Here is a 20,007-nt window from a genome sequence, read left to right as displayed (position 1 = left end):
AAGACCCCGAATAGCATAAATAGTCCTAAGCAGAAAGAACAGTGGTGGAGGAATTACAATACCAAACTTCAAGCTGTATTATAAAGCTATTGTGATAAAAAACAGCTTTGTATTGGCACAGGAACAAGCCTGAAGACCAATGAAACAGAACTGAAGAACCAGAAACGAACCCGCAGAACTATGCCTACTTAATTTTTGATAAAGGAACCAAAAATATGATGGCAGAAAGACAGCCTTTTTAACAAATATTGCTGGCAAAACTGGTTTAACACTTGCAACAAATTAAAACTAGACCCTTATATATCACCCTGCACCAAAATCAATTCACAATGGATCAAAGACCTCAAAATAAAAAGATACCCTGAAAACACTACAAGAAGGAGTAGGACAAACACTTGAGCTCCTTGTCACAGCAAGAAAATTTCTTAATAAAGGCACAGAAATGCTACAAATAAAAGAAATATTGAAATAATGGACTGCATTCAACTGCAGAGCTTCTGCAGGGCCAAGGACATAGCTCTCAAGATAAACAGAAAGCCCACAGATTGGGAAGAGATCTTTACTGGCCATACAATGGACAAAGGCCTCATATCTAAAATATATGCAGAACTAAAAAACTAAAAATCCCCAAAAACAAAACCACAAAGAACCAACAGCCCCCTCAATAAGGGGGCTAAAGACTTAAAAAGAGACTTCTCTGATGAGGAAATGAAAATGGCTAAGAGACATATGAAAAAAGTGCTCTACATCACTGGCCATAAAAGAAATGCAAATCAAAATAACATCAAGATTCCACCTCACAGCAGTAAGAATGCCCTTTATTAAGAAAACTAATAGTAACACATGTTGGAGGAGATGTGTCCAAAAGGGAACCCTACTTCATTGTTGGTAGGAATGCAAACTGGTTCAGCCACTCTGGAAAGCGGTATGGAGATTCCTCAGAAGGCTAAACAGGGAGCTACCCTATGACCCAGCAGCCCCACTTATGGGCATCTAACCAAAAGATTGCAAACAAGAACACACTAAAGCCACCAGCACAACAGTGTTCATTGCAGCACAATTTGTCATAGCTAAAATATGGAACCAACCCAGATGCCCCTCAGTAGACGAATGGATCAGGAAAATGTGGTACCTATACATAGTGAAATTTTATGCCTCTATCAGAAAGAATAACATTGCTGCATTCGTAAGAAAATGGAAGGACTTGGAAAAAATTTTACTAAGTGAAGTGATCCAGACCCAAAGAAACATGGACTCTATGGTCTCCCTCATAGGGTTTAATTAGCACAGGTTTAGGCTAGTCACATCAGAGGATCACAAGGGCCCAATAGCTATGCCCTTATGAATGCATAAGATGATGCTAAGTAAAATGAACTTCATGTTATAGAAATGAGTGTTATATCACTGTTGTAATTACTTTCAACATGCCATGTAAAACAGTAGCTTCATCTGTTGATGATCCGCTTATATTCCCCTCCTGTGGTTGTACCTGCACTATCACTGTATCTTATCTGCATATCCTGGATAGTGTATATACTGGTATTAGAACTAGGGAAGTGAAAGGGAATATCAAAATTGAGAGACAAAGGATAAAAAGGCAAAGGACTCCAAAAGCAATATTTGCAAAACCATTTGGTGTAAACCAACTGAACAACTCATGGGGGGAGAGGAAAAGGGGAAGGGGGAGGGGAAAATGAGGGAGTAGGTAACAAATAGTACAAGAAATGTAACCATGGCCTAATGTATGAAACTGTGAAAAAAAAATAAAAAATACACTTGCAATAAAAAAGAATCAACAATAATCTGGTTGAAAGAGTGGTTTAAGTGGTATATTGCCAGTTTAGCAAGAAAAAAAAATGTATTAAAGAAGGTGGCATAGTGGCTCAATCCTGTAGTCCTATTGACTATTAGGCAGAGATCAGTGAATCATGAGTTGAAGGCAGCTAGGACTAGTGAGCCTCCATTTCAACCAATGTCTCCGTGTAGTGGTAGATGAATCATTGCCCAACCTAGCCCAAGGAATAAAGCAAGATGCTACCTCAGATATAAGTGCAGAAAGACTTCCTGTACTACAAGTGCACAAAGTCCTGAACTCATTCCCCAGTAGTGAAAAAATGTCACAAACTGCAGAAGCTTTTGTAAATAGGCTGAAATCACTGGTTGTTTTCTTCCCTGGAAACATTTGCCTCACATAGCCATAGGTGGGAAATGTTGTTTTTAAGTTGATAGAGAAAAAGGAACAGGGGAGAGTATTAGAAGAATGTTTAGTGACCTTTTGTACTGACATTACAGATTAGAATATTGAAGGATTCCATACCACAGTCAGTTTCTATCTCTTCCTACATCTGCTTGGTGCTTTTGCTGAACCAGTAGTCAAGGGACTCACAGGAAAGGGGAGAATGAAATATTCACCAAATGGCTACAATAAAGTGAGGTGGGTGGTTTGGTAGCAAGAAGTCTATAATGCCTAATGCTAAAGCAAACAACCAAGGGAAAATATTGTAAAGGTTCTGCCTCAACTCCACCTGGAGTCTGAATTTTTTCCATGACAGCTGGAATAAGTTTCATATACTAACTATCCAGGACTTGTTTTCTTTTTTTTTTTAAACAAAAACACTATTATTAACACACACAAACCACAATGCAGTAAGAACTTTACATATCCAGGTCATAGCACACAGGAGGCAATTCAACATCCAGGGAGGAGAGAATGCTGGAGGGAGACTGCAGCCCGTGTGCCTTCCAAGTGGGACATGGTGGCTTCATGGGCGATGGGGGTCCTGGCTGCAACAGCGTCTCAAGACCCTGCTCCTCATCCAGGACCATGAGGGGCACCCTACTCAGGGGGAGGTATGTGATCTGGTGTTCTTCAGGCAGGTCAAAACTCTCAAAATCTAGAGGGTTGAAAAATTTTCCTGTCTCTGGGTAGGCATCATGGGAGGCAGGAAGAGAGCTTACTGCTTTCACAGTCTTCTCAGACATCTTTTTGCCCGTGAAGCTTAGCTGCTTTTGTTTGAGCGGTCCATTAGTCTTCATTGCCTTCTCTGTACCTGGGTTAACCATTCTCAAAGCCTTCCTGGCAGTTTTAGATAAGGCTGACAGATCACTGAAGACCTTCCCAACGTGTGGTGTTGAAACCTGAGTTCTCCCATCTAAGGCTTTGACAGCCTCAGACCCCAGCTTCAGCCTCTCCTTAGGAGCCTTAAGGGTGCCTGGTTATCCATTTTCCTTGTCAACAAAGATCAGAGCAGCCATCCTGCATTTCAAGCGGACCCCAACAGTCAAACTCGCAGACGCCTAGACCCAAAATGTTACAATTTTTATTTACAGAGCATTTTGTTGTTGTTGTTGTATAGAAAGTAAAAATGCTATTACAATCTTGCTGTAACTGGTAGCCACAGAGTGCTGACTCATCAATCACAGATATCTACACTACAGCAAGAGTCTTACAGGAAAACCCAACAACGCTTACAATTATGTTAGGGCCAAGTCCCTAGGCTTGGTGGATTACAAAGAGGGACTAAAGAGAGGAAGGCAGAATGTCACAGGAACTATTCTTTGGTTCTCTGGGTGTGGGTGGGTGACCTGGGGTTTGTATCACAGCTACTTTATTTATTTATTTTTTTAACAGCTACCAAATCCATGAGCAGTCCAACCAATAATGAACAGTTCTGGTTTTGCAGGTTTATCAGGGTCTTAGTCATCTTCTCCTTCATCATCTGTCTCTCTCTTGTTCTTTTCACCTTTCCCACTTTTCTTCCTCATCTTCATCCTCATCTTCTTCATGTTCATCGACTTTTCCATCATGTCCAAATTCTTCTTCCTCACCACTGACTTCATCTTCATCTTCTTCCCCTTCTATATCTTCATCTTCATCCTCTTCTTCATCAAAGTCTTCTTCTTCAGCATCTTCATCCTCTTCATCCTCCTCATCATCTCCTTCTCCATCCTCCTCTTCTTTATCCACACCATCTACTTCTGCATCTGAGTCTGGGGCCTCCTGGTCATCACTGTCATAGCCATTCAGGTAGGTCAGCTGGGGCAGGAGCTTGAAGACACTCTCTTGGTAGTCAGTCAGGCTAGTAACCTCACAGCTGAACAGATCCAGGCTTTTCAGACAGTCTAACTTTTCCAAAGGTTCCAATGTGCTGTCATCTTTCAGTTTATTTCCACTTAAGTTTAGATGTGTGAGATTTGGAAGTTTTTCTGCTAACATGTGTAGACCTCCCATGATTCTATTTTCACTGAGCTCAAGCTTTTTCAGTTTAGGTAGCTTGGGGAGATTTGAAACTGCAATCAAGTTTACATTTATTAAACTGAGGAACTCTAAGTTCACAAATTCAGCTATTACGCCTTCAATTTTTCCATCATTTGATTTGCAATTGTTCAAGACAAGTTCTCAAACAGCCGCCGGGGTCTGGTTCCTCAGCTCCATGTGTATCCTCTTCTTCGTGTCCATGTTCCCTCGTCCCACCTCTTCAAACTGAACTTTCTGCGGTGGGGGCGGAGGGGGGAGAGGCGTTCTGGCCTGCGCAGGGAAAGCCCTTGGAAGGGGTCTGCGGCGGAGGGGGGCGCAGCGGGGGCAGGGGAGGTAGGAGGAGTGGGGGCGGCGGCGGCGCGTGGCGGCCAGTGGCTTGCAGCCAAGAGGAGTCCTGGGGGATCCAAGTTACTCGCTGAAGTGGAGAGAAACCATGAATGGAAAAGTGGGCTGGAGCACTGCGCTGGCCTCACTACTGCTGCTGGGAATATGGCCTAGTGGCAAGAGTGCTTGCCTAGTATACATGAAGCCCTGGGTTCGAATCGGCCGGAAGTGGTGCTGTGGCTCAAGTGGCATAATGCTAGCCTTGAGCAAAGAGAAGCCAGGGTCCAGTGCTCAGCCCTGGAGCCCAAGGACTGGCAAAAAAAACTGAGAAAAATGTAACCTGCTGGGCTGGGAATGTGGCTTAGTGGTAAAGTGCTTGCCTAGCATGCATAAAGCCCTGGGTTCAATTCCTTAGCACCACATATCCAGGACTTGTTTTCTAAATAACCAAACTATTAGAGACAAAGAATGATGGAGGTGATGAAGATACATACACTATTTCTTTTATCAAAATATTCTGGCTGCAAACAATGTCTCTTAAAGATGATAAGTTAAAGCTTACTGGTATAAGTACTTGTAGAGATTACAAATAAAGCTAAGAAAAATAATAGTCATAGACCAAATTTATTGTAAGTAGGACAAGAAGAAAGTACACTATAACTCATATTCAATACGATCTATCACTTTAAGAAATTTAGGAAGTCACCAGGTACGGCTGGCTCATGCCAAGATACTATGCAGGCCAAGATCTGGGGATCATAGTGGAAAGTCAGCCCAGGCAAGAAAGCCCATGTGACTGGTCTCCAACTGACCACCAGAAAACAGGAAATGGAGCTTTGGTTCAAAGTGGTAGAACACTACCTCGAGCAAAACAGCTCAGGGACAGCACCCAAGCCATTAACTATCAAAAAGGAAAGAAAGAAAAGAAATATACAAAGTATATAACATAAAAAGAAAGTTATAAATATTACCATTAGAATAAAAATTGAAATATCTAAATTTATCAGAATGAATACAGAGTTAAAACAACAATCATGAAATGATTGAAAGTTGGTTATAGCTTTTGTTAGACAATGAAAAAAGGAGTTTCAACATTTCAACATAATTTTATGATTATTTCTGAAATAACCTTATTCTTTTTTTTCATAAAGCACTTTATTTTCATAAAAGAGAAATGGTGATATTTGCACTGGGATTCCTCCACTATCTTTGAGCTACCTGTAACTGGGAAACTTTATATGAAGAGGGATGGGAAATTCTAAGAAAGCACTCATCATTATCATTCTCAGCAGCTTTCACGATAACATTATGATTATGATTATATACTAGGTATTTGTGTCAAAGTATGTCATTTCCAGGACTTAATAATCCTTATTTATACAACTGACATTTTCTAGTCATTTCAGTTTGCTTGGGACTCATTAGCAGTTCCATAATGACCTATGTCCTCTGGAGAAGGGAAAGCCCATTTCAGAAACTATTATGGATGCTCCTGGTGGTATGGCAACATTTCCTGGACCTATTTTATTATACCTTAGCCTTCTTGATTTGCTATCTCAAGTCCAGACTCCACTCTCATTTAGTCCAATATTGTCTGTAGTGCTTTTTCACTGTTATGTCTAAGCAAATGTATTCAACCTCAACGTGAAGAAAAAACTCAAGCTAACAGAATGGAATGAAACAAAGCTTTATGTATTTGTGTGACCTGAAGTCAAAATAATAAGTTAAAATAGCACCTACTCTTCTAAGGACTTGCTAACAACATGACCAAAACAGAACCAATAAGAGGAAAATGCCAAAATATGGGCTGAGAATGTGGCTTAGTGGTAGAGTGCTTGCCTAACATGCATGAAGCCCAGGGTTCAATTCCACAGTACCACATAAACAGGAAAAGCTGAAGGTGGCACTTTGGCTCAAGTGGTAGAGTGCTAACCCTGAGCAAAAGAAGCTCATGGACAGTGCCCAAGCCCTGATTTCAATCCTCAGACTGAAGGGAAAAAAGCCACAATGTCACGAGCAAGACATAAAAGGAAGATAATGAACTTAAAGCCTTACAATGATCCGTGGAAAGTGAAAATTTCTAACAGTAAAAGTGAGCTGATTTTACAAAGACAACAACAGAAGTTTATAGCAGCTTATAAATGTATAACTCTCAATCTTCCATATCACCTGAGACAAAAAATAAAACAGAATTATAAGTTCCTCTAATTTTGGATGTTCACCAATTGCATTACCCAAGTGTTCCTCTTCCATAACTCAATGAAAAATAAGACAAAATAATCAGGAGGAGAAAACAGGAATAAGAAACAACTGTCTTTGGAATTATGGGATATAAATTGTAATGACGGGCAGGAATAGATCCTGAAGTTAGAAATGGTGTGTAGTTAGAAGATCTGTCTTTCCAGATCTATGCATATCTAGAAAGTATAATGCAAGAAAATCAGAGTAGGGTTGTCAGGAATAATCTATGGTGTTTCCTCGTCATTAATATCTGAGAGCATACATCTGTACACTTTATTAAACTGATGGATCACAAAGCTACAACTAGCTAAGAGAAAATCAAGTCCATGACAATAAACATTGGTAGAGAGAACTAAGATCAATCTAGTCAATGTGAAGTTACAGCGAGAGAAGAAGAGCTGATGGTGTGTCAAATGCACTGCAGATTAGAAAGAAGTCTGGGCAAAGGAAAAAATGGAGCCAAATGCTAGTGGCTCACACCTGTAATCCAAGCCACTCTGAGATGCAGATTTTGATTTGAAGTTAGCCTGGAGAGAAAAGTCCATGGGACTCATCTCTAAATAACCAGCAAAGAAATTGGAACTGGAAGTGTGGCTTAAATGGTAGAGCACTAGAGTTGAGGGAAAAGCCAAGCTAGAGTTTGAGGTGCTGGATTAAATACTAGTACCAGCAGCAGTGTTGGAGGAAGAGGAGGAGGAAAATGAAGAGTAGAAAGAAGAAGAGGAGAAGATGGAGGATGAGGAGGAGGAGGAGGAGGAGGAGGAAAAAAAGGAGGAGGAGGAAGACACTATACTATCTATGAAAATGTCTATTTAATCCTAATGCTAGCTATACAAAGTTTAAAAATAAACATACTCACTATCTTATATAACTGTAACACGCCTGATCATCACCTTTACAATAAATGTAAAAATAAATTGATTAAAAGTTCCAATTTTTTTAAAAAGTCTCCTCTATGAGAAACTCGCACAATAGGAGAAGTTACATTTTGAAATTGAGCTAAAAGTCCTTTTAAATGCTGCAAAATTAATATTTCACTAAAATTCTATAGCTTTAAACTCTTTATTTATTTAAAAGCTAAAGCAAATATTAATAAATGAAGCTTCACTGCAAAGGACAGATCAGGCAAAGAAAATAGTTCTTTACCATAGACTACTTGAATCTATACTAATAATAAAGCCAATAGTTTTGCCATCTAAATATATAGTAAAAAGTAAATATGTAAACAACATAGAAACATTCGAAATAAAATGAAGGAATTGCAGATAACAAATTTGTAAGCATAATTAACATAGTTTGAAGCCAGGAGCAAGGAGCTAGCTCCTAGGAGGCTAAGACCTGAAGATTACAGTTAACTGCCAGCCCAAACATGCAAGCCCACAAGATTCTTATCTCCAAATAACCAACAAGAAGCTGGAAATGGAGATGATACTGCTAGTAGAGCAAGAGCCACAAAAAAGTGAAGTGGAAGCACAAGGCCTAGAGTTTTTAAACCCCAGTATTCTAAAACAAAACATGTCTAGGGAAAAAAATAGATCATGGTAAGAAACCTTAATTGATTTTTCTAAGACAACAAGACAACCCCATACTTAAAAGGGAATACAAAACAATGTCACTGTTAACCTCTTCAATATTTAGTAAGCGCTAAGGCAATTCAATGAATGATATTATTCAAAATGTAAAAAGTTCACAGTCATGTATCCAAAATATCATACTCCGTTTTTACAGATTTCCTCTACATGCTGACTTATAATCCTATAGCTTGTGTATTCATATCATGTGTTATGGAGAAGAACATTTTACCACAGCGTCATAGAACGTGCTGATTTCTCCGAAAAGTATTCTATATATTTGGACTTGTAAGAATATACGTGCTTCAGTTCTACTTGTATTTTCCTTGCAAATCACAGTTAAACCCATTCAGCCCTGATTGCTCTCACATGATGAAAGGATTATAATTACAGTTCAATGAATGTAAACCATTCTAACATGTGTGAGCACTTAAGAAATAGGTGGGGCTGGGGATATGGCCTAGTGGCAAGAGTGGTTGCCTCCTATACATGAGGCCCTGGGTTCTATTCCCCAGCACCACATATACAGAAAATGGTCAGAAGTGGCGCTGTGGCTCAGGTGGCACAGTGCTAGCCTTGAGCAAAAAGAAGCCAGGGCCAGTGCTCAGGCCCTGAGTCCAAGGCCCAGGACTGGCAAAAAAAAAAAAAAAAAAAAAAAAAAAAAAAAAAAAAGAAATAGGGTTAATGAAAGATTCATTGCTCTTTTATTTTTGTTTTGCAAGTAATGTGGTTTGAACTCATGCTCTTGTACTTATTTGCTCTGCTTGCTTGTTCAGAGTTGATGTTGTACCACTTGAGCCAAACCTCCAGTCTAGCTTTTGCTTGTTAGTTGGGTATCGAGTCAAGGATTTTTCTGTCCAGCCTAGCTTTGATAATCAATTTTCCAGATCTTAGTCCACAGTATAGCTATTGTTACAGAAGTAAGCCACTGGCACAGGCAGGTCAAAGATTTCTTTGCTACTCTCAAGTCTCTAAACAGTGACTTGGAAATGGTGTTGTTCATGACAGCTTAATCAACTGATAAGATCTGGGGTGAATACAGCTTTATAAAAGCACATGATCCCAATTTACTTCAAGTCTCACATCCATTTTCTCATAAATGGTCAAGTTATAGAAAGATTATATTTTTTTGTTGACTATAAGTTTCTCATAACATTGTGAGAAAAAGAAACTAGATTCTTATCTTGCTCAGTTCACTTGCTAAGATCACTGAATTTTATCAACTTGCAGATGTTCACTTTAACAAATGAGCAGATAGCTTCATTTGAGAAATAAAGCGATTGCCAGGTACTGGTAGATGTAATCCTAGCTACTGAGGAGGCTGAGTCCTAAGGATCACAGTTCAAAGCCATCAAGAGGAAGAAAGTCCATAAGACTCTTATCTCCAATTAATCACCAGAAAGAGAAGTGGCACTGTGGCTTAAAGTGGGTGCTCAGGAAGAGCACCCAGGGCCAGAGTTCAAACCCCACAACCAACCAAAGAAAATAAAAATTAAAAAAAAAAGAAAAGAAAAATAAAGTGATTAAAAAAGGTGGATTCGCTCATTCACAAATGACACAAATAGAGCCCTGCATCAGTGCTCATGCCTGCAAAACTAGCTACTCAGGAAGCTGAGATCTGAGGATCATGGTTTAAAGCCAGCCAAGAGAGATCCTTGTGATTTATCTCCATTCAACCACCAGAAAACCAGAAGTATCACCATGGACGGACATGGTAGAGTTGCTAGCCTTGAGTGAAAAAAATGTGGAGACCTAAGTTCAAACCACACAACAACAACAACAACAACAACGATGCAAAGTAGCATGAATGTCCTCATCAGTCATACACTCATGTAGAAAAATTATTCGAATCTGACCTTTGTTGAAACTTTTTAAAATAATATACAAAATTGGGCTAAAATACCGTTGACAATGCTAGAGTCTGCAGGAGTGACAAAAGAGACACATACAGAGCTAAAAAAGACACATACAGCCGCCCGAAAATGAAGCACCATAAAATGTTGAAGGTGTGTATTTTCTAACCATGGAATGATAATGTTAACCAAACAAAGCCTTCCAGATCACCTTAAGTCTGAAAAGCCAGGGTTTCTATGAAGGATCCATTCTTCCATGCTTATTATCTCTCAGTTGCTGCCTTTTCTATTTTCTAAGAAGTATTGAATGTGAATAAAGAAGTAAAGAATAGACCCTTGTTTTTGGAGTTGATGAAGTAGCTAGTTGAATCCTTTCTCAGAATTTGAAACCCCATGCCTTCACCTTTGAAGGCAACTTGGTTACTCGCTTCAATAATCTGTTTCACTAGACTTTGAATTGCTTAGAATAGATATTCCTTCTTCTTTGCATTTCCAGTTCCTGAATACTGATACAAGGTGGGTGTACTATTCAACTTTATTAAGCCAAAATATTTTCTTTTCAAGGATTAAAATTTTCATTCATGTGAGTTTCAGTAGAAATAAATTTCTAAAGACACATCTCACAGTTCTCATTTTTCAACAATCCCCAATATCCACAATATTCCAGTAATCTTGTAAGGATTCAGCATCAGTTTAAGAAACATATAATATATATGGACATGTCATTCAGCAAAGCATTTCCTGTTAGAATTTGTGCAGGTGATGTGATGGGAAACAAATGAACCATGAAATCATTACAGAAAAGATTAATACTTCCTGGATTTTTCCCATCAAATTTCATGGCTGATTGATCTGAGGTGAATGATCCAGTATCCAAGGTATCTTAAAATGGAACACTGGTATTTTAAAAGTTGTAATGGTAGAAATTTATCATTGTACATTTAGAAAGTCTACAGATATGCAGAGCCATGAGTGGGGTGTAAGGTCTCCTATGGACTATGGAAGGTAAGAATGCATTGATACAGATTCTCTGAATACAATACAAGCAGGCCATTGAGTAGAAACTCTGGTGGAGGAAGAGTTTGGAGTATTGTAAAGGAAAGATGAGACAGAGTGGGAACTTTGTATGTCAAGTTTGTTTTACTCTCGATCTAACACTTCTCTAATAAAAATAACTATTAATTTAAAACACAGACAACACTAAGACTCAATTGAGTATTACTTTTCTCAGTACTCCACTCTAATTATCTAAGAATAATTGTGTAAGAACAATGAAATGAAGCCACTGTATTTTTCTTCTATTGGCTTTTGTGAGGTCCTCTGTGCCACATTTTAAGTCATTGATTCAGCAAAACTACTTGTTTATACTGTCATTTTGAACTACAAAGGAGGGTTATATAATGCTATGAATGAAATGAGGGGAAAGCTCTCGTGCGTGGAGGCTTTGCTTAGACTGAGAAAATGGCCTTTGAAAGAGCAGTTGTACTGCTATATTACTAGCATGGTTCAACACACAATTGTGATCTCAGAAGTACTATTTCTTTCCTTTTATTTATGTATTTGAGCATGGAAGCCAATAGTTGCAATTAATTTCAAATGCTCATACCTGGAAAGAAAGAGAGAGAGAGAGAGAGAGAGAGAGAGAGAGAGAGAGAGAGAGAGAGAGAGAGAGAGAGAGAGAGAGAGAGAGAGAGAGAGAGACCTAAAGCAATTCCTTAATACATAAAAGAAATATTTGTGTTTATTGCAGAGCAGAGTTTTCTAATATAGAGCTGAAATAATTTTTTGTAGAAGGAATTTTCTCTAACTATATACTAGGCACAAGTAGGTCACACCTGTCATATTAACTACTTAGTATTCTGAGAACTAGAAGATTATGGTTTGATGCCAGACTCCATTCCCAAAATGACCAGGGAGAGTTTGGGCTGGAAGTGTGGCTTAGAGATAGATTAATCAATCCAAGCAAATTTGGGCCTTTGAGATCAAACCTAGTACCAGAAAATAAAAGACCATGTTGTTTCAAACAGTTACAAACACAATGTTTCTCAAACTTCTTTGGTTCCATAACCGTAGAACATTTATTATCATGCAAAGGACTATTTTTGCCAAAAGATACTTAGAAAGTCCTTAGTATATTTGGATGGTAATATAGTAGGCCATTAAAAATCTTTAGTTTTTCTCTAATGTAACTTACCCATGCTTATCTACAGGAATGAGCAATGTTGAAGATGCTAACAGGAACCATGGGAAGTAAACAAATGTCTTTATGTCATCAATCTTTGAGCCTTATCACTTTATTTCTGTCACTTCCAAAGTAGCCAGCTCATCTCACTAGTTCCTTTTCTTCCCAGATCAGGTTATCTTTCAAACATCAAAGGAGGTTTCTACTTACAGTGTGTGTTCATAACTGTGGGGGAGTAAATTTTGTAAAATTGCAAATTGGTTTTCTTTGAATACTGTTTACTATCTCAAAAACAAGGGGAGGTAATTTTTTTTTTCCTTTTCAATAGCTCTACTTGAATCTATTAAAAGGTTGTCTAGATCCAAAACATGCTTTCTTAAAGAAATAAAAATCCAAAGAAAGTTAAATAAATCTGGGCACTCTATAAAAGGCTAAATTCTCTGTAAACTCTACAACAGCTTATATTTACTGATGTGTCTACTCCAACAATAAGATACCGATTTCATTGAATTTTTTTTTACTTTAATGAAAGACTATATATCTCCCCAGAGATACAGCAGGAATCAGGGAGCTCGTCACCTGAGAAGTTCAAGTTATTGATACTGCAAAATAAATTTGTGTTGTTCCTGGAATGGTTTTGTATCTATGATACTGGTGGTTCCTTGGCATCTGTGTATGCCACTTTTGTGTGTTCATTACATCTTTTTTTTATAGATTTATTTGACTGGTTTAAACTTACTTTGTTCTTTTTCTAACTAGTAATATATAAACAATCATATTCCTATTAAGTATTAAAATGATACTAAAATGATGGACCTTTTAAAATTCCCTATTTATCACCAGTAGAATATTTAGCACATATGTAGGAAGGCATGTAGATGCATGTAGGAAGACATGAAGACTTCCTGCTATGGAAATGATGGGTGGAATCAAAGTGCTTTGGTCTCCCTCCTACTAGACAGGAGTAAAATAAATCGTGTCCACTTAGCCAGCTTCCAGGGGGAAGAAAAAAGCTCTTAAAAATCAGAGTCATTTGATTTATAGTCCATGACACACACAGCATTGAAAGGCATACAACTTTAATGTTCAGTCTCCATAAATGGACTAAGTAAAACTTTTTATTGAAGAGATTTTTTCAAGGAGAAGAAAGTATCCCCTCAAGCCAGTGGTAGACATTGTTCACCCATGAGATTGCAGTGCAAGTCTGTGAGACTCTGTCAGTTTAATTTTCTGTGTAAACAAGTGACCTATTCTCATTTGATTGTTTCAACCACAAGACAATATCAGTGTATGCATTTTTTTAACATATGCGTCATGACACACCAAGAAAGGAGGAACTTCCAGTGTCTGTGGTAACATCACTTGATAAACAGACTCCTTTGAAGAGCAAGCGCCTGTCTGCCTTCACTATATAAAGCAGCAGAGACAGAGACAACCAGACACTGGCTGCAAGAGGACCATGAGAGCAGCAGTCATCTCCACTCCAAGGCTGGATACAATGCCAGGAATGTTCTTCTCTGCCAACCCAAAGGGCATGAAGGAAACCACACATTCGTTTCTAGAGAACAAAACTCAAAAAAGAAGGCCAAGGGCTTTGTAAGTGAATTCAGTATCTCATTTGGCTTATCTTTTGTGGCAGTTAGGATTATTGATGAAGGTTAGTTTGGGCAAATCAGAGAAATTCTGTGTTGTGAATTATAAGGAAGATTTTAATTGCATTAAATAGTAAATCATAGTTCATCATTAAAGGAGTTGGGAATGTTTCCAGACACTGACACATAAAAATAAACTATTTTAATCATGAAAAATGTATCTGCTTTTTGAAATTATGGCTTTATTCTTTGGAGATACTTATTCTATGCTCTTTTGCTTTTTTGCAAATAGAATAAAATTTGTTGAGAACATATGAATAAGCACTTTTGCTTTTATTGTAGTGGAATGGACATGAAAGCACACTTGAGATCTATGATGCCACATCTGGAATCTGGAATGAAATCTTCTAAGTGCAAGGCTATGTATGTACCAATCCAATGGATTATTATTGTTCACTAAAGTTTAGCCATTCATTCTCTATTTTACTAAAAGATTAATACTGTATACAATGGACTTCATTTCTGTCAGATAAAATGCCAAAAAAGATTAGACTATGTTAGAATCAATGCAATTTTAAGACAATCATATTAATAATTACGTTAATCACTACAAATGCATTTGTTGTTTTCTTTTACATTGCCAGATTTTAATCATTTGGATTTTAAAAATTTTTATTAGCCTATTTTTCTTAATTATTTTAATTCTGAGATTTTTAAACATATACATGTTAACAAAATGTATTTGTATTAGACAGGTATGGGGCAGGTGACTAGAGTTCCAGAATTCAGGAGGTAGAGGCAGGAGGATTATGAGCTCAAGCCTAGCCTGAAATACAAAGTGATTTCCAGGAAAACCTATAACAAGATCCTGTAAACAAAATTTACTAGACCTAGATTCTGAAGTTTTGAGAAGATAGTAGTCATTCTCATTTCATTTGGAGTTTAAATAAAATATTTTATTAATTTATACAAATGTTCTTTGCAGACTTTCTGCTGATGAAGTAATTCAGTGGTCCCAATCTCTGGAAAAACTCCTTGCAAACCCAAGTAAGTACATACTAATGACTGTTTCTAGATGCAATTAAACACCTTAATAAAGTGAATAGCATCATTTAAATATAGTGTTCTAGGTAGAGTAGTATGAAGAAAGATGTGTTCTTGTTGACCTCTCTTGCATCTACTCTTGACATAGGACTCAGCTTTAACAAATTTAGAAATTTGTCAATGCTGTTCCCATGGAACCTTGTATACACCATCAAAATTTTGTTAAAGTTCTCAAGTTTAAAAAATAAACCAAATGTCTTAAAATGCAAATTGCCATTTTGAAAGTTGCCTAAAACTTATTATTTAGAATTAAATGTAAAAAATAAGATTCATTAAATCAAATCAACTAATATTTCCCCATTCATAAGTTCTTCCCCTTCATCTCACTTTTACATGATAGGCCTTTGAATGTTACCAAGTATACACATACAATGAGACAGTCCTTTACTATTTTGAAGAGGATTGGGACAAAATAAACAAGTTTTATATAACTTTGTATATTACACATTTCAACATAAGTGAGATAAAAGGATTTACAATATACATTAAATCTTTTGGAAATTTTCTGATGACAAGGAAATAAAGAAAAGGAGTTTGCCTTCTCTCGTCAGAGGTTTTACAATGTTACTGGGATTAGAACCTGGTTGAGTAGCGCAGATGAAAAAAACACTAGCAAATATAGTCACTATAGCTGTTGCATGGATATGTAGACATAATATTAACCTAATAAATATTAGATGATGTAATTATATTTGTGATTATTAACATTACATTAGTAGTATTTGTTATGAGTGCTTGCTTACCTGGAATACTCTAACCTCTGGCTAGAATTTTATATCAATTATAAAAATAAAACATTGTTTCATAATCAGCCAGGCCAATGTCTGCTTAAAGATTGATAGCTACAGGAAGCACCTTCTGATTGGGAAGAATATTTTTCTGCCTCCAGATTTTTCTTCTATACATAAAATTATCTCTCAGGCCTTCCTTCCACAAATCAGGATATAGGTATATCATTAATAATCAGCTTTTACTATTGTATATCAAGAATGTGATGATGTTATTTTTAAATAATTTTCTACAAGTTTTGTATTTTATTTAATTATATTAATCACTTCTTTTTAGCTGGTCAAGATGTCTTTGGAAATTTTCTAAAGTCTGAGTTCAGTGAGGAGAATATTGAGTTCTGGCTGGCTTGCGAAGATTACAAGAAAACTGAATCTGATCTTTTATATTGCAAGGCACAGAAGATATACAAAGCATTTGTGCATTCAGATGCAGCTAAGCAAGTGAGTATTAAGTTCCTCACCTTCAGTGAGCATGTAAAATGCTGACAGAAAAAAAAATGCAGTACACATCTTACCAAGAAAATCTTTGTATATTCATTTAACTTTCATAAAGTTAGGCATGATTGTATAGTCCAGTGGAATGATAAAGTAGTTCTCAATATTTGTGAATATTTCTACCTGGAGAATGAAAAGATTGATTTTGCAAAATGACCTGACAATGGGATGAGAGTGTGGATATTACTAGCAAGATATACATAGAAGGAAATCTTTACTGAGTTATCTCATCTCAGATGAGGATAAAATGCTGATACTGTGTACAATTGTAAGCAGAAAAATATATGAAGGGGGTAGTGGTGATGGTGGTGGTGCTGAGAAACCAGCAAAATATTCTTAGTTCAAGAGGAAAATAGCTACACAAAAGCCCTGTTTTCAAGTACATCTTACTTTGCGATGTCAAAATTGTTGGATATCTTTCCTACCTTGTATTGATACTAATTTTTATGTGTCCTCCCCTTTTCATCTCTCAACTACACTATGAACAAATCTATTTTGTGGTTAAAATTTTTTCTTTTTATTGTTTGCACATTTATCATCTCCAAAGCTCTCAAATGAGATTTCTGGGATAAGAAATTTCTGCACGAATTTTGATCAAGATATACAATCATTTTGTTAAAATACATCAAAATGCCCAGTAACATCATAAAAAAGTTACCAAAAATAGGAGGTGTGTACTAATTAATAAAGATTTCTCTTTAGATCAATATTGACTTCCACACTCGAGAATCTACAGCTAAGAAGATTAAGGCACCAACCCCCACATCTTTTGATGAAGCCCAAAAAATCATATATACTCTTATGGAGAAAGACTCTTACCCCAGGTTCTTGAAATCGGCTATTTACATAAATCTCCTAAGTGACCGTCAGGCCAATAACTTTAAGTGAGTTGTTCCTAGTTGAGGGAAATTTAAAAGATGGTGTTCAGGACAAAGAATACTGCCAAGGAGCTGCCAGGGTGAACAGCTCAGCTTGTTGGGATAATTCCAAAGGCCCAGTGAAAGAATAAATGAGTCAGAATGATACAACATGGTGCATCTGGTCAGACTTGAAGAAGCATAAGAGAGAAGAACATGGAGACTGAAGATGGAGGAGGAGCTGTGTGGGCCTGTGTATGAGAAACTGGCTATACAGAAACTGTGAAGAAAATTTCCAGGACAGATAGGGCAAGCTATAAGCTTTCAGTTCCACTGACCTCATTCTGCTTATTATAAAGACTGTATTAAGTTTCTGAAATCCCCTTATAAGTTTCAGATCACCACTGTTATTAGCACAGAAATATTTCATAAGTGTTTTGTGTGTGTTTGGCTTAGAAGTATTGAAGAGAACAGTGGGTATAATGTGAGTTACTGCTCTTAAAATATGAAGTCAGAATATATTTGTAATTAAGTTATCAAAGTGTCAATAATAAATGAGACTTTTGTATTAAAATATAGAGAAACTAGTTCATTTCTATTGTATTGCTGTTTTTTTAAACTGACACTTTTTCCTACTTTGAGCTACTTGGAGGCATCTAAAACTATATTCTATATACTAAGATTCGAAGAATTATCTGTCTCCTCTCTGCTATTTAAATTATGATCTCGTAAAGAAAATATGATCCCATAATGCTCCAGCTTCAAATAGATAATAAATTGGTAACATCTGTAAAATAATAAAAGAGAAAAGGAATAGGAAGGAGGTGATGATGAAAATTATTCTGAAAAGTAATTCAGCAAACAGTTGACAATTTAGCCTGAATTAACATTTATAAAACTCAGATTTTTTTTCATTTGTTGTTCATACCAATGTAAGCACTAACTCTCTCAAGTCACCCAGAATGCCAAGATGTACAAGTGCCTCTTATTTTGGAGCTTTGCCTGGACTGGCTGAATTTGAAAAGGTAGAATATTAAGATCTATTTTTTTTAAGAATAACCTATTGGTAATTCTGAAGATAATTCAATAATCTCGGCTGGACTCAAGAATGTAAAGGAAGTAAGAATCAGGGATTAGTCACACGTTCCTGATTGCACGCCATGTGTTCCTTCTGCTGTGCAACACTGCCACCCACTGGCCTAAAGATGTTTTCCAAACCACTCAAGTTTTCAGCACTGTCACCTATAGTAGGAAAATATGGCCCATGTTCCTATATTCCCTGCACACCTGCATAACCCCTCATACTAGTCACCCAGTCATATACAACCCATAGCAAACTATTCTCCATATTCTCATTACCAACTTTCCCAACATTCGATCCACAGCAGAGGCAAGGAGCAATATGCAGATTGGGTTTAGTGAGGTTTGTTCTAAAGTTTCCCATGGACTGAATCCACATTACCAGTATAGTAGGTATTCCATGTTTTGGTGAGTTATGAATAGCAAGTGCCATGTAACCGTCATCACCCTAGGCTTCTCTTTTCCATGACTCATACTGCACCAAATTCTGTTGATCTCTGTTGTACAGCCCATGTTTGTGGTGTGTCCCTTACTCATGTGTATTTTTCCCATCCTAGCTTAGATCTCATGACTTGCCAGTTCCACTTCTTGTACCTCATCTTCCACACAGCTACACAAAGTGTCTTCTAATGTACAGATGCAGATGTGGAGAACATTATTTCTCATGGTTTACAAAATGATATTCACATATATCCTTCTGGCTTTCTCCTAGTGTGACTTTCACAGTGCAACTTTCATTATCCCTCTCAAAGTATTCTTCCTAACTTAATAGCACACTGGACTATTCACCTTTCTGCAGGAACCTGGAAATATGCTTAGTGAAAAACTCATTTCATTGTTTCCAGACCTTTGGCGAATTACTCCTTTCTATCTGAAATGACATTTTCAACCTCCCTCTGGTTTGCAAAGTTATCAGTTCTTCTGGGTCCACACAGATAACTTTTCCATGACATTGACGCCATAGTGTATTTATTTTCAATGTCTACTGGAGATGACCTGAAGTCTATTTTAAGTGTTACTGTCACATTAAACAGAATCCAGGACCCCAAGACCATGAGGAGTAATGAGTAGAAGTATTCAGCACACATACAAATCATAAAATGAACGCTACTGCTCTTTGTCTAAATACTTTGCCATATTAAAGAGCTATCCATGTTTGGACAGAAGATCAAAACAAGATTCTAGGATACCAACTCACATGGAGAAAAATAATCATAGTAGCTGAGTAGATTCAAGTAATACTAAATACCTGAAAAGCAAAATATAACCTGCTACATTGTGGAATATGACCTGCTATATTGTGGAATAGTAGAACTACTTTTGATTAAATTAACTCAAGAAAAATCTTGATTAACTCAAGAGCAATATTTTCTTAAATTGTTGTTGGTGTTTGGTTTTGTTTTTTCACTAATGGGACTTAAACTCAAGGCATGCGTCCCTGAACTTTTTCACTCTGTCTCTCTCTCTGTCTCTCTGTCTCTCTGTCTCTCTGTCTCTCTGTCTCTCTGTGTGTGTGTGTGTGTGTGTGTGTGTGTGTGTGTGTGTGTGTGTGTGTAGTTAATTTGAAAAAATAGTTTCAGGGATATTCCTGCCTGTGTTGGCTTGACACCACCATCATCAGTTATCAGCCTTCTGATTCCCTAGGATTACAGGCATACTAGT

The 20,007-nt window shown here is 37.2% G+C and overlaps 1 protein-coding gene and 2 pseudogenes across 1 annotated transcript; 1 reads left to right on the top strand and 2 right to left on the bottom strand.

The window, feature by feature from the left end:
• Positions 1–2,601: 2,601 nt before the first annotated feature.
• On the bottom strand, positions 2,602–3,255 carry LOC125359710 (annotated as a pseudogene).
• A 370-nt stretch (positions 3,256–3,625) lies between these two features.
• LOC125359562 lies at positions 3,626–4,459 on the bottom strand (annotated as a pseudogene).
• Positions 4,460–13,886: 9,427 nt separating this feature from the next.
• On the top strand, positions 13,887–17,845 carry Rgs1 (regulator of G protein signaling 1). The gene is made up of 5 exons (XM_048357043.1): positions 13,887–14,025; positions 14,364–14,444; positions 15,007–15,068; positions 16,191–16,354; positions 17,111–17,845. Exons 1-5 carry the CDS (start codon positions 13,889–13,891, stop codon positions 17,294–17,296), a joined length of 630 nt encoding a protein of 209 aa, XP_048213000.1. The 5' UTR covers positions 13,887–13,888; the 3' UTR covers positions 17,297–17,845.
• Positions 17,846–20,007: the final 2,162 nt, after the last annotated feature.

The sequence above is a fragment of the Perognathus longimembris genome, chromosome 11, assembly GCF_023159225.1.
Source record: "Perognathus longimembris pacificus isolate PPM17 chromosome 11, ASM2315922v1, whole genome shotgun sequence".
Classification (NCBI taxonomy): domain Eukaryota; kingdom Metazoa; phylum Chordata; class Mammalia; order Rodentia; family Heteromyidae; genus Perognathus; species Perognathus longimembris.
The sequence above is the reverse complement of the archived record's forward strand: the minus strand, read 5'-3'. Positions and strand labels throughout refer to the sequence as shown.

Excerpts from the sequence above, each read along its gene's own strand:
- Rgs1 (XM_048357043.1), top strand. The coding sequence starts at position 13,889 with ATGAGAGCAGCAGTCATCTCCACTCCAAGGCTGGATACAATGCCAGGA. Across the intron at positions 14,026-14,363 it reads AAAAGAAGGCCAAGGGCTTT|TGGAATGGACATGAAAGCAC; the intron begins GTAAGTGAATTC and ends CTTTTATTGTAG. Across the intron at positions 14,445-15,006 it reads TCTTCTAAGTGCAAGGCTAT|ACTTTCTGCTGATGAAGTAA; the intron begins GTATGTACCAAT and ends TGTTCTTTGCAG.